This window comes from Lycium ferocissimum, unplaced genomic scaffold (genome assembly GCF_029784015.1).
Source record: "Lycium ferocissimum isolate CSIRO_LF1 unplaced genomic scaffold, AGI_CSIRO_Lferr_CH_V1 ctg11342, whole genome shotgun sequence".
NCBI lineage: Eukaryota > Viridiplantae > Streptophyta > Magnoliopsida > Solanales > Solanaceae > Lycium > Lycium ferocissimum.
The window spans coordinates 25,612-43,724 of record NW_026713792.1 but is presented as its reverse complement, the minus strand read 5'-3'; the positions used below and the strand labels follow the sequence as shown (position 1 = coordinate 43,724).

The following is an 18,113-nucleotide window of genomic DNA, read 5'->3' as shown; positions in this document are numbered from 1 at the left end:
CCTACCATTGTTAGGGTGTGACAATAAAATGCCCCAAAAAGGTCACCGAATTCAACCAAAACTCACACTTTGAAAACTTTGCAAATAGCTCTCGAGCCTGAAGAACTCTAAGGACCATACATAAATAGCCTGCATGTTCTGCCTCGGACCGAGAATATACCAGGATATCATCAATGAACACGATCACAAACAAATTTAGGAAAGGTCTAAACACATTGTTCATCAAATCCATGAATACTGTTGGTGCATTAGTTAGCCCAAATGACATTACCCGGAACTTGAAATGATCATATCTTGTTCTGAAGGCTGTCTTAGGAATATCTTCCTCCCTAACTCTCACCTGATGATATCCGGACCTCAAATCTATTTTTGAAAACCATTTGGCGCCCTGCAATTGATCAAATAAATCATCAATCCTTGGAAACGGATATTTATTCTTGATCATCACCTTATTTAGTTGCCTGTAATCAATACATATTCGCAAGGAGCCATCTTTCTTCCTTACAAACAACACGGGCGCTCCCCACGGGAAAGGGCTAGGCCTAATAAAGTTTTTTTCAAGCAAGTCCTTCAATTGCTCTTTCAACTCTTTCAATTCTGCGGGAGCCATTCTATAAGGAGGAATAGATATGGGCTTGGTATCCGGTAGCACATCAATAGCAAAATCAATCTCCCGCTCTGGGGGAAGGCCTGGAAGCTCATCCGGGAATACATCCAAAAACTCATTCACTACGGGGACAGACTGAAGAGTCGGCGATTTGGCTTCTATATCTTGAACCCGGACTAAATGATAAATACAACCTTTAGCAATCATTTTTCTTGCCTTGAGATCGGAAATAAACCTACCTCTCAGAGACGCTGTATTTTCCTTCCATTCCAAAACTGGTTCTCCCGAAAACTGGAAGCGAACCATTTTTGTTCTACAATCGACATTGGCATAGCAAGAAGCCAACCAATCCATGCCCATGATAATATCAAAATCCACCATTTTCAACTCATGTAAATCAACCATGGTATGATGATCACAAATCACCACTACATAATTTCCATATACTCAGCTAGCTATTATCGGATCACCAACAGGCGTCGATACCTCGAAAGGTTTGATTGATTCCGATTTTACCCCAAATCGACCAGCAATATAAGAAGTAACATATGATAATGTGGAGCCAGGATCTATCAATGCATATACATCAAGAGAAAATAACGATAATATACCTGTGATAATATCAGGGGAGGACTCAAGATCCTACCGTCCAGCCAGTGCGTAAATACGGTGCTGAGGACCACTCGAACTGGGAGCTCCTCCTCTACCTCTACCACAACTAACTGGTGTCTGTGAGCCTTGCCCCAGAGGGCGTATAGATGATGAAGACCCAGCTGCTGACCTTGTGGCCTGAACCGTGCCTCTAGTATCTCTCGAGGGCCAATCACACATGATATGGCCTGGCTGACCTCATGCATAGCAAACATCTAAGCCTAATCGACATTGGCCCTAATGTAACTTCCCGCACTGAGAATATCATGGTATGGGTGGCCTTGCCTGGCCCGAGTCGCCTCTGTAATGAGAATCTGAAGCTCTAAAACTCTGACTCGACCTGGAGTGAATAGATCTATCAAATCTCTAGCCCGTGAACCATGGAGGCGCACTAGTCATGGAATGGCCTAAATGCCTAAAAAACTTCTGTCTTTGCCCTCCTCTAAACTCACTAGTCGGACCTGAAGATCTAGCCCTCTTATCATGCTCACGCTCACTTCTTTGCTGTTGTTGGCTTTCCTCCAAATTCTGGGCATGGGCTTAAATGCAAGAAATGTCCATATTGTCCTGAAGTGATGCAGTCAAGCACTTATCCATCAGATGTGGCCCTAAGCCACTCACAAACCGGTGCACTCGATCACCCATATCCGCTACCATGGCCGGACCATACCTAGCCAAGGAATTAAAATGAAGACTACACTCTAAGACACTCATACTTCCTTGACTAAGATTCAAGAACTTCTCGGCTCTAGCCCCCGAACCTCTGGGGGCAAGTAGTGTCGGAGGAAAGCATCAACAAATTCTTGCCATACCGGGGGAGGCGCATTGACTCCCCTAGAAGACATCCAAACGGTATACCAATGAACCGCAACATCCCGCAATCTATAGGATGCTAACTTTACCGATTTAACGTCTGAGGCATGTATTAATCGAAGTGTCCTCAACATTCCATCAACAAAGCTTTGAGGGTCCTCATTCGTCTTTGACCTAAAGAATTTCGAAGTGTTCAAGCTAATAAAATCACTGGATCTTACACTAACCGCCCTATTACCATGACCCATACCCTACTGCTGGGCCTGAGCGGCAACTAACTGAGTCAACAAATGAATGGCCTCTTTCATCTCTTGACTGGTAGCATCTGGTAGGGGAACTGGAGATACTGGAGCTGGGGTTGAGGCTCCCTCATGCTCATCTTAAATAGGCAACAAGTGAGAGGACCGAGATGGAACCTCATTCTGGGACTCACCCTCCTCTATATCTGTCGGTTATACTATCTCAGTCCGCCTACCTGCCACTGTCTTGCCTTTTTGGCCTGCTGTAGTTTATCTCTTTACAGGCATCTCTGACATACATAACACACGGTTAAGGAAAAAGAAATCCTTATATCATAGCTCTATCGCACGATCTATGAAGAAAGAAGATCATTCATTACTAAAGGCCCACAGCCTCCTGTAGAAGTATGGCGCGCAACACACCCATAAATAAGACTCAACTGGACATGGCTCGTAGACACATCCTATGACGGAACTGCTCTAATACCACTTTTGTCACGACCCAATCGGAGGGCCATGACGGGTACCCCGAGCTAACCCACCGACCACTTCTCGTCATACTTCCACAATCATATCTAGGTGAGCCACATGGCCTACTCATAATCCTTTATACATCAATAATACATTTTCATCGGGCTATGGCACTTCTATAACAACATCAACAACTATGCCCATATATATATATATATATATATATACGCAAGCCGACAAGGCTATCAAAATGATGTACAAAATATGAGCCGACAAGGCTAAGAGACATCTAGCTATACACAACTGTCAACAAGCCTCTGGAAAGAGTATGTAACAACATAAAGACGGGACTGGGCCCCGCCATGCCCATATATATATATATACACATAAAAGAATAATACCAATAGCTGTAGCTCCGAATCAAATGGAGCTCCTCTAAGCAGTCTCTGAATAAGCAGCCTAAGGATCAAGTCAATCTCTCTGTACACCTGTGGGCATGACGCAGCGTCCACAAATAAAAGGACGTCGGTACAAATAATGTACTGAGTATGTAAGGCATAAGTAGTAACATAATAATAGCATGAAGGATAACATGAGATAGAAGGGCCATGAGATAGGAAAGCCATTTATACCTCTAGCGACGTTCATCATACTTACTTACCTTTTTCCTAATGGAAACTTTCCATTACATACAAATACATATATAGTAGCACCATACCTGACCATAGAGGTTCGATGTCACACATACTTAACCATAGCAAGGCTCGGTGTTGTACATACCCAGCTGCAGTAGTGTGCGCACAATAGATATCATACCCGGCCACATAAGCTCGGTGGTACATAATAGCCATTCATATCTATATAGGAGTACATAAGTATCATCAACATCATCATCATCACTATGTCTTTCTTTAGAGGGTCAACTATCATAGGATGGAACCAATGATATCATGAGAGTGTCAGGAACTATGAGCTTTAGTGATTCTAGGAATGAAGTCATCATGGAAGACATTATGGATTTCACGTGAACGTATACAACAATGGGATCATGCCTTAACAAAGAAGGGTTAGCCTTAAATACCTTTATGTCTTCTTAACTTAGCCTTACATACCTTTATGTCTTCTTAACTACTTAATGTTCACCTCCAAAGCTTGACAAATCTACATTTAAGAGGATTCATACCAATGTTAGGCTTCAAAGACACCCTAAAGTTGAAACTAGTATAATTCATGAGCTAGCAAAAATTGGGCAGCATTTCCCCTATTTCATTTACTTCTACCAAATTCCAAAACAACTCCCAAATGACAATGACGTTATTAACAATACCGTAATCAAGAGGCTTCATTCAAGTTAAACATCATCCAATCGTCAAAACTCCTTTTCAAGATCATTCATAACAATAGCTACAACACAACACCATATTTTCTTTCATACAATACTTTCTCAATATCATTAGTACCACCCACAACAAGATTATACTCATAACATGCTAAGAATCATAATTCAATTTAACTTATAGCTCACAATATCCTCAAGTTCATACTTGAACTCTATTCTCACTTTTCTTCCTTCAACCACATGGTATAACAATCAAACAACCTTAACCCTGTGTAAAGGATGCAAAATCTTACCTTAATGACTCAAGAACAAGTGTTGGATCAACTTACTCCACTAAATTGAAGTCTTCAACACCAACACCAACACCATAGGAAATCTTGAGTCCCACGAACCCTAGCAAGCTTTTTAGCACTTGAATCTCTTGATATTGGCCTCTTGATCTTGATCTCACTTTAGATTTGTGTTGATATGCTTGGAGGAAGGTTCTAGGGCTTTTAAGAGTTTGGGGAAAGTGGGAAATGAATTAAATGAGCTAGGGTCGGCCATATATAACAGAAAGAAATCTGGCCCGGCTCGGATCTATGACCAATTATACGGGCCGTACAAATTATACGATCCGTATAGATGGACCGTATATCCCACCAGAGGATCACCCTTTTCTTGAATTGTTCTACGGAGGAGGTCAGCCAATTATACGGGCCGTATAAATTATACGGTCCGTATAACCCGCTTTTCCCCGAAACTTATTCTCGTCGATTCGTTTAACCCCTAATCCTTATGGAACCTTATTGGCACTTGTATAACACTTCATTAACCATCTAAGGGGCTATATCCTCAATATATTATTAAACAAATTATAGCTCACTTGTTGCGAAACCTTCCCAAACATGACTTACATTTCCCTTCCTTCGACGAACTTAGTTTCACCGTTTCATATGACTTCAAACTTTTATGGTACGCGCTAAAAGTTATCAGATACTCTCCTTAATCTCATAAGGACTCATGTTAACCTTAAGCTCACGTTGGTCCACTCACAATGCAATAATCTAAAATCTCCGAGATGTAAAACTATGCGGCTTAGATGCTTGGTTTTGCACAAATGGGGAAAGTCATAACTGTCAATGGGACATTCTTAAGGAGCGAGTATGAAGGGGTGTTGTTGTTAGCTGGGGCACATGATGCGGAGAATCATATTTTTTCGGTGGCATTTTGTGTAGTGGACAAGGAGTGTGATGCCTCATACAAATTTTTTTTTGAACAAATGAAAAGCTATGTGGATGATACCACTGAGTTGTGCATAATTTCTGATAGACATCTAATTATCAAAAAGGTGGTTTCGATTGTCTACCTTACAGTTCATTATGGTTGTTGCATGAGGCATCTTGGGGAAAATATTCGAAACAACTTTCACAATGGGAAGGTAGTAGCTCACTTTTATAAAGCAGCAAAAGCATACAACACAGATGTGTTCTATGACCATTTCAATCAAATAAGAGATATGCTACCTGGGGCCGCTGAATATCTTGAACGTGCTGGATTCAATAGATGGAGCAGGGTATTCTGTCCGGGAAACAGGCATATTTACACCTTACTGGTTGTGTTTTTTGATTTGTATATCAATGAAATTTCAAATTTTTAGAATAATTGATTATTTTTTTAACAGGTACAATATTATGATGACAAACATTGCTGAGTCGGTGAACGTAATGTTCAATGGTGAAAGAGAATTTCCCATTACTGCTCTATTTGATGCCATAAATAGGAGGCTTGCAGAAAAATTCCATGAGAGGCATATGGAGTTGATCGATTCACCGACCATCTTTGTTCCTTTGTCACGACCCAAACTGGAGAGCCATGACAGGCACCCGGGCCCTACCTGCCGAGTACCACTAATCATACTTTCATATCATAAACATAAACAAGAGTGGACCTCGAGGGTCATCAGAGGAAAGTCTGCTAGATCATAAGAGAAATAAGCTGTAAAAGGGATGAGCCAGAAAGACATACTATATAACTGTACTGGACAAAACTGTGCAAGCCGACAAGGCCATCATGAAATACTATACGTCAAAAATATAGGCCGAGGGGGCCGTACAACGTCTGACTAAACCATGACTGTCTACAAGCCTCTACTGGAGTATATGACATAAAAAGGTCGGGATAGGGCCCCGCCATACCCATATGTACACAAAAGTATAATGTACCAAAAACACAACAGCAACTCCGGAACAAGGGGAGTGCTCTAATATCTGCTGAACCGTAACCTACTGAGGCAGATCATCAACCTATCTACCTGAACCTGCGGGTATGAAAAGCAGCGCCGCCATAAAAGGGACGTTAGTATGGACAAAGTACTGAGTATGTAAGGTATGAAAATAACATGAAGAGACATAAAAGTACATAGGATGAAATGAAAGCAACTTATATGTCTAAACTGCCTCTGAGGGCCAATGATATGCATAAATACTATGCATGCATGCATAAGGGTCATATGCGTATATAATTCCTGTCAAGCCTCTGTGGGCATCCCATCGTATCATATCGGCCTCTGTGGACATCATCATCGTCATCATCATCATCATCACGTGACCAAAGTGATCAGGTTGTAGTGCGTATATAAACCCGTCACCTTCCCCATACTCCATATATATAATGCCATGCATGAATATAATAAGAGTACATTCTGAATCTGTCGGAGTGATGTAAGGTTGTTACACCTCCGAACATCATTATGAGACAGCCTTTTCATCAACAAGTGACTCTATGAATCACTGAATCTGAAGAAAGACTTACTAAAAAAAACTTTATAGAACATGAATCCACATGGAACATCCCTAGCTATTTAGAATGGAATCATTATGAAGTAGCATTATGTTTATGTTTCGTTCATAAGGATCATGCCGAAAGAAGGAAAGTTAGCTTTAACATACCTCAAGTCATCAACGAATCCTATAATAAAACTGTCGGGCTAGTATTCCGATCTCCTTAGTCACTATAGCACACCTAGCAGTCAACAACCTCATATAAGTCTGTTTAATTCCACCTCACTACTCACCCCAAGATTTACATCAAAACGTACCTAATTTAAGGTTTCTATACAACACTTATACACTTTTTCTTCCAATTATACCATTTATAGTATCCTCAATTCAATCTCAACACCAACTACTATTCTTACAACAAGGTTTTAGCTTAAAAACACATTTACAACATGACTCAAGTTAGATTACATCTCCACAAGAATTCAAATTCATGTTTTGAACCTTTCTTCCAACTCTTTTCCCTCCAAACCTAGCATAACCATTATATAACCTCATAAACATGAAGTTAAGATAGAATCTTACCTCAAAACTCAAGAATACATCAATTCCAAGAGTGCTTCGCCTTGAAGTATCCTCCAAAACAACTACCAAGAGGAGAAACAAGCTTCCATAATCACTTAGAACCTTTAAACACTTTGATATTCTCTTTTGATCCTCGATTTTTCTTAGGAGTTGATTAGATATTGTTGGAGAGGGTTTTCTAGAAGTTTGGAGATCAGGGCAAGTGGAGAAAATGAGTTAAAAGGATAAGTACATGAAATATATATATAAAAAAAACATCTACAGCCGACTTAAAAATATGGACAGGAATACTGACCGTATTTTCAAATGTGGTAAGTATTTCTAGACCGTAATTCCCAGTCCAAAAATCTCACTTTTTGCCTAAGGAAATACTATCTGTACTTGAAATCATATATTTTTGTACAAGCCTTCTTTTGTACCGTACTTCTCGGATTTGCAATATATCAATTGCATTGGAAAGATAACTCTCTGAACTTTAATTTACATAGGTTATGTATTCCATAACTCTTTATATGCAAGAATATATACCTCCCCAAGGTAGGACCAAAAATCCTGTCTAGAATTCTGCTAAATTTTCCCAAAGTTTTGACAAATTTAATTTCTTTGATTCTCTTGATCCCGGGACCTTCCAATATCTGCTAAACATGGTCTTAAACTCTTATATACTCAAGATGAACACGTCTAATCTCATATGACCTCAAAGATAACTCTGCTCTCCGGATCTATAGCAACCAACTCATGAAAAAACTTAACGTACAAAAGTACGGGGTGTAACATACTTCAATGGGAAAAAAATCCAAGTATGTCAACTTGGGGAACAAGTTATTGATCCATCAAATTTCCAACTACAAGTTCAGCGTCACCAATCATGGGGAAGTTGCAACGGTGAATCTGCAAATGAAATCTTGTACTTGTAGAATTTTTGACTTGGACAAAATACCGTGTCCATATGCTCCAATTTGGTGAAGACTTTGGAAGGCGGTGCATATTATAAGGTGGAGAAATATATAATTGCATACTGTAAGGAAATTCATACTGTGCCTTCTGAAGAATCTTGGGAGGTTCCTTTGGAGATTTTGGAGAGAGAAATACCTCCTCCATATGTTGTTCCGAGAAAATCGGGAAGAAGGCGGAGAAAGAGGAGGCGTGGAATCGGGGAATCATTTCCAATGAGGAAAAACAAATGCTCTATATGCAGAACAGTTGGACATAAAAAAACTACATGCCCAGACCGAACTGCTCCATAGTTGTTAATCTTGCACTGTCTTGTAATAATACTTACTGTTGTTGGTGTTTGTGACATTTTATGTTGCTCTTTCTTGTAATGGAAAATTCTATCATTTGTGTTTGTGAACTTGGTTTATATGATATTTTGATCTTGGTCAAATTACAAATGTATATTCTGTTGTTAATAAATTGTTGAACAGTTTCCAACAAGTAATAAATTGTTACAACAACTCTGTAACATGTTGAGTTTTTCCCAACAAATAACCGGACTTGTTGCAGCAACTAGTTTGTTGTTGAACATATCACAACAGATGGGAGGATATGTTGCAACAACCTTTTATTTGTTGGACTTTATCCAACAAGTGACATAACTAGTTGCAATTAACAATTCTGTTGCACGAACCAAGTTACTTGTTGGGGGTTTTCCAACAAGTGACATGACTTGTTACAATAACTAGGTTGGTTGTTTGAGTTTTTACAACAAGTGGAATGACCTGTTCAACAGCTATGTTACTTGGTACAACAGCTAATGCAATCTTTGTTGTGTTTTAAAATGTTGCAACAGCTATGATATGATTCGCCTATATTTAGTGATGAATAATTTGATTCACCCATATTTAGTGTTAAACAAATGAAATCAATGGTAGTTAGGGATTAATACATATATCTACTAACATTCTTAATGGATTAGGTAGTAATTTCATGGATTAGATGGGCAATTCTAAGTGTAATTTTCCTAAATCAAGTGATCATTAGAGTGATTTGATGTGAAGTGCTTTATTCAACCATATCTAATGATGAAATAAGGAAATCAATGATATTTAGTGATCAATATATATATATATATATATATATATATATATATATATATATATATATATATATATATATATATATATATATATATATATATATATATATATATATATATATATATTTAATCAATTTGATGGTATTTTGAGTCGGACAAATGATTAACTAAGTCACTGTGCACTACATCGAGTTATCATTAGAGTAATTTGATGTGAACTGCTTGATTAACCCATATTTAGTGTTAAACAAAGGAAATCAATGGTATTTAGTGATCAATACATATATCTACTAACATCCTTAATGGATTAGATAGTAATTTCATGTAATTTGATGGATTAGATAGGCAATTCTAAGTGTATTCTTCCTAAATCGGGTGATCATTAGAGTGATTTGAGGTGAAGTACTTTATTCAACCATATTTAGTGATAAACAAAGGGTTTCAATGGTATTCAGTGATCAACAAAGGGATTCACTGATATTTAGTGATCAATATCGTGAATATGTTGCAACAATTAAGGAGTTGTTGCAACAGATGAGATACCTGCTGCAATATATGAGTAAGTTGTTACAATAACCCCCAACAGCTTGCTCAATATGTTGCAACAGATTTCTTATCTGTTGCAACAGATTATTTAGTTGTTGCAACAATTTAAGCAACTGTTTGATTTTTTTCGAAAAAGGTGTGTAAAATGTTGCAACAACTAAGTAACTTGTTTAAACAGCTGAGCCATCTGTTGAAATAGATTAGTAACTTGTTACAACATCTTCAACAACTGTATGATTTGTTGCAACAATCGATATCATACTGTCTAAATTATTCAATTTGCAACAATTAACTCAGTTGTTTGATTTTTATCCAACAGTTGCAGAAGCTATTGCAACAAGTTACTCAGTTGTTTGAAACTACTGAAAAAACATAAATCCTAATGAATATTATAGTTATACTGAACACCTAACACACACACACACATATCTAACCAAAATAAATAAGTTCATCAACATCCACCATAATTCACAAGTAACATAAAGGACTAACTTAAAAAGAAATTGTTCAACAGCCAGCTTAGGGCTTCAAATACCACAACTTAAGTAAGAAATTGTTCAACAGCCACCTTGGGGCTCCAACATTTTATCTATCACACCCACTTCCTATCTATTGCATCCTCGCCATTGTGTTGTCACTCAATAGAGTCTCGGATCGGTGAGCAAGTACTTAATAAAAGCAAGTGAATACGAACCACATGCCCTGTTAGTCTCATTGCGGGGGAGATTCTTTTTCTGCACAAATTCCCACGGTTCGTTGAGCAGCTTTTCAGGCAAGTGTTCAAGCATGTGACTCTACTTCAGTAGCTTCGGCCATAATTCTATGACTGGCTGGATGTGACAGAAGAATTCATCATCTTAGAAATCTGGGAGGTTCCAATCATAAACATTTATTGCTCCCTCATCAATCATGAACTCGAGGGTGATAAAATGTACGACATTTATGTTCATGATAGTAAGCACCCTTTTTGCACCAACCCACTCGCGGCGACCTGGTTACGATCTAGTACCTCTACAATAAGTGAGAACATCATTGTCCCATGTAAAATCAACAAGCCTTTGCTTCAATTGTATAGCACCCGGTTGTATGCTTTCATCCGTTAACTCTTTGTACTGCTTGCTAATGTTATTGTAGAAGTTGAGTTCCAAGATTGTATCAGTGGCAGCATAGTGCTCAGGGAAACTGCTTTACCTCAGATGCATTAGGAGCATGATGTCATCTACATACTGCATTAAAAGAATCAAAAAAGTCAGTCACTTGTTACAATAGATTAATAACTTGTTGTAACAAATAGATAACTAGTTGCAACAAATAAATAACTTGTTGCAACAACTACATAAACTTGTTGCAACTAATTCAACAAAAAATAGAAATTGTTGCAACAGCTATATAACTTGCTGCAACTAATTCAACAAAAAACAGGACTTGTTGTAGTAGCTATATAACTTGCTGCAAATGATTCAACAAAAAACAGGACTTGTTGCAACAAATTCATGAATTAGTTATATAAGTGTTGTTGAAACTTACACTGTTCAGCCACCACTCGTTCATGGTTGTCATCATCTTGAAGTCTTCAACATTAAATTCATGCATTAAATACACCAAACCCTTTCTCTTCTTGGCATTGAGGAATCTTTCAAGCTTTTCCTTGTTTTGGGCATTTGCAGGCTTGTAGACATCTACTTTTTTTTTAGCACTGTTTGCCCAACATCAGGAAGAAGAGTATCAATTGACTTCTGTGATGTAGCAGATTTCCTTGACCTAATATCAACAAGTGCCTTGGAAATTGTTTTTCCCTCTTATGAATCCCATATAGGGTGAGGTAAGCTTCTTTGATGGATTGACACCCCTTTTGGATATCAAACTCTGGATAGCAGAATTTGTGTCTTTTTGTGCCTGCACCAGCTTCTCAGCCTTGTTTGTCAAATCATCAATTCAGTTCTTGCAAGAGGTGCATTCACAAGCACATAAAGACACTTTTGAGGTGCCGGCACCAATAGAGGAAAATCTACCACCAAGTCCACCAACTTCACCACCAATTCCACCAACACTAAATCCACCAAGTGGACTATATCCACCAACATCAGCATCATCATCTCTTGTTTTTTCTCCAGCAATACCTGCCACAACATCATGAACACCAACAGTAATACGAACACCCACAAAAGCATCACCACCAGCAACAACCACAACACCACTAGCATCAACCTTAGTTGATTCCCTTGTGATGTCTGTTACTCCAACCAATTCCTTTTTCAACCCATCAAGTAATTTGTCAGGCACAAATTCTAAGGGCACAAAGGAGACAAGGCATGGCATTTCCAACTCTCTTATTGTCGGGGCAAACCACGAGTACACAACCTACAACAAAAAAGAAGATTTATTAAAACAGTGCTCATGAAAAATAAAAGCTATTTAAAAAAAGTTACAACTGGTGGCATACTTGTTGGACAGTGTCCAACAGATGAATAACTTGTTACAACAGATTATTGTACTTGTTAGACATTGTCCAACAAATGAATAACTTATTGCAACTGATTATTGTACTTGTTGGACATTGTCCAATAGATGAAGAGCTTGTTGTAACATATTATTGTACTTCTTGTAAAAACTAGTTATGTGTTACTGTAACAGATTCAGAAGTTATCAGAGTAGCAAATAAATTGATCTATTGCAACATGTGTCATACTTGTTGGACATTGTCCAACAGATGGATAACTTGTTGCAACAGATTATTGAACTTGTTGGACAATGTCCAACAGATGAATAACTTGTTGCAACAGATTATAGAACTTGTTGGACATTGTCTAACAGATGAATAACTCATTGCAATAGATTACCGTACTTGTTGGATAATGTCCAACAGATGAATAACTTGTTGCAATAGATTATCATACTTGTTGGACAATGTCCAACAGATGAATAACTTATTGCAACAAATGCATAGGTTGTTGCAGATTACAAATGTGTGTTCTAAGGCATACCGCATCATTAGGGGGTTAAAAAGATCAACACCCAATTATGTGTTGTTCTTGGAAGTCAACCATCTAAGCATCCTTGGAAAACCAATCATCTAAGCATCCTTGGAAAACTAACTTCTTTGGAGTAGTCCTTCACTTGATGTCGGAGGTGAGGAATGACTTCAAATGCCCAAGCCTAGAAAAAAGATGGCATCAAAATCAAAATGATGATTGAAATACAAAAAATAAAAAGATTTAACTTCGTTGAAAGTTTACCATGAAAGCCCAAGGAAAGCCATAGAGGTTGACTGTCTTCACATTTGGCTTCAAGTCTCTTAACAAATACTCAACAGTCAACTTAAAGCTTTCCCGACCCCATGCATAGTTATTGAATGCATCATGGTCCTCCGCAAGTTTAATCAAACCAAGGGGTATGTTGAGATTCGTGTCTTTTTCCCAAAGAACATTGTGCACAAACTAAACTAAGCACAGTGACTCATTGTGCTTTTTTTGACATAGTTTTTGATTCCAAATCTTCAATCAAATTCTTCTCTTTGTAGCTCTTCCAACTAAATCCACCAAAGAGACATTATTCTTAGATTTTCCATTCTTTGCTTTCTTGGCTGCCTTAGCTATCCGGGCTAGCTTCGCTAATGTAACAGTAGGGAAAGGCTCACAAGGATGACATCTCAAGCCGATAACTATGGCAAACTCCTTCATGCCAAAGCAAACCAGCATGCTAGAGTAGTTTATCCAAACCTCATCCTTTTTAGTACAAATAATCCTACATTTTAAAAGCCCATAAACCATGGTCATTTGAAACTGTGCACCGGTTTTTTCAGGAAAATCGAAATAACACCCAAAGCATGTAGCCTAAAGAAATCCTCCAATCCCTGCTGTCGAAGTATGCGCCTAAAATTGTCGAAGCCCTTGCCCATGCTTGATTTGACCATAAGATCACCAGTTAAATCATTGTTTTCATTCAACGGCATCGTCACACCGTACTTGTCAATGCTGAAACTCTTGATGACCTCGTCAATGGAAGGTCTATTGGGATCTGTGCCCATACTACTAGAAGACTCCAAAATATTGGCATCTACACTATGTTTCTTCTTTGTTCTTATTTTAGCTAAGGTCGTCGACAAGTGATCTGTATTTTCTTCTTCATTATCCTTTTCAGTTTTTCCGTCTTCTTCATCTCCTTCATTTCCATCATCATTGTCTTCATCTTCTTATTCTTCTTCACTTGCTTCATTTGTATCTCCTGCTTCTTGGCCATCTTCAGTCTGTTCATAATGCCCAACTCCAGAAACATCTACCTGAGAGGTTTCCTGGGTTTCCTCTCTTTCCGAGGGTTGTTTGTCAGTTTGACTATCTCTTTCTGCATTTACTGATCCAGAAATAGCATTTGCTAAAACAGCAAGCTCCTCTAATGATGATTGCACCCTAGTTTTTTTTTACTATCTCTATGACCCTCAGTTGATTTCTATCCTTTTCTTTTGCTTGGAGACATTTATCTACACACAGGAGAAAACAAATAGTTTTAATTGATTAGTGATCATTCAAAGTCAACAGGGAAAAAAAGTGCAGCATTTGATCAAACAAAATACAACAAGTAACGAGATTTTCCAACAAGCGAAGAATCGTTGCAACAAATGATGAAGATGTTGCAACAAAGATTAAGTTGTTTGAAGAATCGAATCGATTCTTTAGCGAATCTTCCGATTATTGGAAAAATAAAATAGTTGCAACACATCAGCATCAACCTTAGCAACTATTTTGATTTTTTAAAACAGCTTGTGAATATGTTGCACCAACTACTTTAGTTGCTGCAAAAACCTCAACAACTGTTTTGATTTTATCAATAACAACAAACCATACTAGGAAAACAACAACACCAACACCAACACCACCACCACCACCACCACCAACAACAACCAGGTTTTTATCCAAACTTTTCCTAAACCTAAACCATACCACGACAATAACAACAAAACTATCTATTTCACTACAAACACACAACCATAACAAGTTAAGCAAAATACACCAAATAGGGGTTCAACAACTATTTTGATTTTATCTAATAGCTAAGAAATCTGTTGCCCCAAGTTCATCACCTGTTGGATAAAATCCAAACTTTTCCTAAACCATACCATACCAGGACAACACCAACACCAACAACAGTTATTTCACTACAAACACATAACCATCATAAGTTAAACAAAATACACCAAATACGGGTTTTTAAATCAAGCAACCTCAGCAGATGTTTGCAAGAAGCATGTCAAACAAGTCTTTGAAGTTCTTTAGTCTTACAACTTTACTCAACTATTGGAAAAAGTCAACAAAATTGCAAGTCCTTTTTTCGAAACCCTAAGGAGAAGAACCAAAACAGCACTAAAAACCATAATTTGACAACAACATACACTATTTACAAATGCACAAACCCTAACAAGTGAAACAAATACCCCAAATAAGGATTTCTCAAGCATGGAACAATAAATAAACAACATTGAAGACAAGCCCATATTGTTGTTGTTCTTCTTCTTCAATAACCAAAAATCATCAATTTCACACTGTGATTTCAAAATCTTGAATTTTGAACCAAGTGAAAGAAAAACTTTACCTTCAAGAAGCAGAAGCAGTAGCGGCGACAACGACATATGAGATGGGGTCAGGTGAAGAGGAATGTGAAGAAGAGTGACTTTGATTTTGAAAAGCAAGAAGAGAAGAGAGACGTGAAGAAGAAGAGGGATGGTTGAGTGGGAGTTTTGGTTGAGATGAACTGCTTTTGATTTTGAAATATGGAAGAAGTGGGGAGTCTTGGGTTTATATAATGTGGGTGGGTGTTTTTTTTTTAAAAGATTAACAAGTTTTAAAAATTACATTTCGGGCCCCAATTAACTTATAGATTTTTAAGTGGACTTTGACCTTGGCTGGTCAAAGTTGTCACCAATTTTAATTTCAACACTTGTTTGGTACCTTTTGTTGATTCTTCTCTAGAAACTAGACCACCCATCGAATTCCTATATTTCGTACTTTGTTAAAGAAGAAGAAGTCATCTTAATCCTAGAGTATGTGTAGAAAATCCTGACTAAAGCTCTGATACCAATGCAGAATATCGTAGGTTCACTAGCAGAAATCTACACATAAAGCAAATAAAGAAGAAAAATAGCACAAAGATTAGACGAGGTTCGCTCAAGCCTAGTCCTTGGGGTAAAAGTAGAGAGAGGTTTCCACTATGAATGAAAAGAATTGTACAGTACAAAGAATCTCTAATCACAATCCTTTTTGTAGATCTCAATTAGTTCCTATTCATACAACGAATGGTTTCCCAAACCTCAAGTACAATAGTTTTCCCAAACCTTCAAATTGATCCAATTCCTTCTCATTTCAAGCATTATTTCATTCAATCTCTTTAGTTTTGAAAATTCACCAACAAGAGTTCCAAATTTTGGTAGAACTTTTTTTGCATCATCTCACGCAATTCTCCCACTTTTGTGGATGAACTTTTAGTTGATCTAGTTCCTTTTGTCATTGTTACGGAGGACACCATAACTCTGGTATCATTGATAGCTAAATTGCAGGGATCAAATGAATCCAAGAATTCAGAAGCTGCTCAAGAATTCTATAGAGGAGCTCAAGATTGGCAGCTTAAAAATAGAGGGGAAAGAAGAATTGAAGAAGAAGTGGAACAGGAAATTGTAATACTTTCCATTGATTAATAGGGAGCGACTAGTGTTCAACTAAAATCAAAATTCTATTATTGAATCTAACTAAGTCAACTAAACTAACCAATTGGATCAACTAACTGTAACCAAGAATCAGTGATGTGGCATTAACTAACTAACTAACTGAAATATATGTATCAATCAAATTTCAAAATCAATTCTAGATTTGCTAGGTTCATGTTAAGAGGAATCATCCATGGGAGGAGAAGAAGTTACACACACAGAGAGAGAGAGAGAGAGAGAGAGAGAGAGAGAGAGAGAGAGAGAGAATAAGAGTTCAGGGGAGAAACAAAGTTTAGAAATATCTTCTTTGTGTATTGAATCAATGTACAGTACAAGTGTGTGTATATATATACAACACTAACCGACCTAGTAAATCATTAGCGCTAACTACCTAACTAACTATCATTAACCAGCTATAGCTATTTCCTACTTACAATTAATAACCTCTAACTTTAAGTTATTCCACAACTAGTCCCGCAACTTTCGACAGTACTCCCCCTCAAGCTGATAGATGAAAACAAATTCTTCATTACTAGCTTGCACCCCAGATATTCATGATATGGTCTATAAATAGCTTTAGTGAGTAAATTTGCCAGTTGTTCTTTTGTGCCAATATGTTCAGTGTGTATTAACCTTTCTTGAATTTTCTCTCTCACAAAATAACAATCTTTTTCAATGTGTTTGGTTCTCTCATGGAAGATAGGATGTGCTAGAATTTGTATAGCAACCTTACTATCACAAAATAGAGTTACACGTAACATTAACTTTATGCCTAGTTCCTTAAACAAACCACTTAACCAGGTGACTTCACCAACAGTGGAGGCCATACTCCTAAACTTAGCTTTTGCTGAGCTTTTGGAAACTATTTGTTGTTTCTTTGACTTTCAGGATATCAGTGCATCACTAAGCTTCACAAAGATACGCTATAGCAGACTGTTTAGTCCCAACACATGAACCCTAATTAGAGTCACAATATGCAGTCAACTTAACATCACCATTAGAAGGCATAAACAGACCAAGACGAGCAGTTCCCTTATTGTATCTAACCACTCTCTTAGTTGCTTCCATGTGAGAAGACTTGGGTGAATGCATATGCTGACTGAGTACTTGAACCACAAATCCAAATCATGTCTTGTCATGGTCAAGTATAATAACCTTCCCACAATTCTCTAATAACTTCCTTTGTCAGACAACAAAGTATCATATCCAGCAACATCAGGTTGAATTATATTATCATATTCAACTGAGTTGAGCTTGTGATTAAACTCAAGTGGTGTAGCATATGGATTGCTACTAGTTAACCCCGACTCCAAGACTAACTCAAGTGCATACTTTCTTTGACATAGATGAATTCCTTTTTTAGACCTAGAA

At 37.7% G+C, this 18,113-nt stretch overlaps 1 protein-coding gene across 1 annotated transcript; it reads left to right on the top strand.

Annotated features, from left to right (window-relative positions):
* Positions 1–5,219: 5,219 nt before the first annotated feature.
* On the top strand, positions 5,220–11,869 carry LOC132041716 (uncharacterized). Its single transcript, XM_059432419.1, has 3 exons — positions 5,220–5,695; positions 5,784–5,909; positions 11,716–11,869. Exons 1-3 carry the CDS (start codon positions 5,220–5,222, stop codon positions 11,867–11,869), a joined length of 756 nt encoding a protein of 251 aa, XP_059288402.1.
* Positions 11,870–18,113: the final 6,244 nt, after the last annotated feature.

Coding starts and splice junctions, on each gene's coding strand:
- LOC132041716 (XM_059432419.1), top strand. CDS start 5,220: ATGGGGAAAGTCATAACTGTCAATGGGACATTCTTAAGGAGCGAGTAT. Junction 5,696..5,783: donor GTATTCTGTCCGGGAAACAG/GCATATTTACAC, acceptor TTTTTTTAACAG/GTACAATATTATGATGACAA. Junction 5,910..11,715: donor GCAGAAAAATTCCATGAGAG/GCATATGGAGTT, acceptor GGGCATTTGCAG/GCTTGTAGACATCTACTTTT.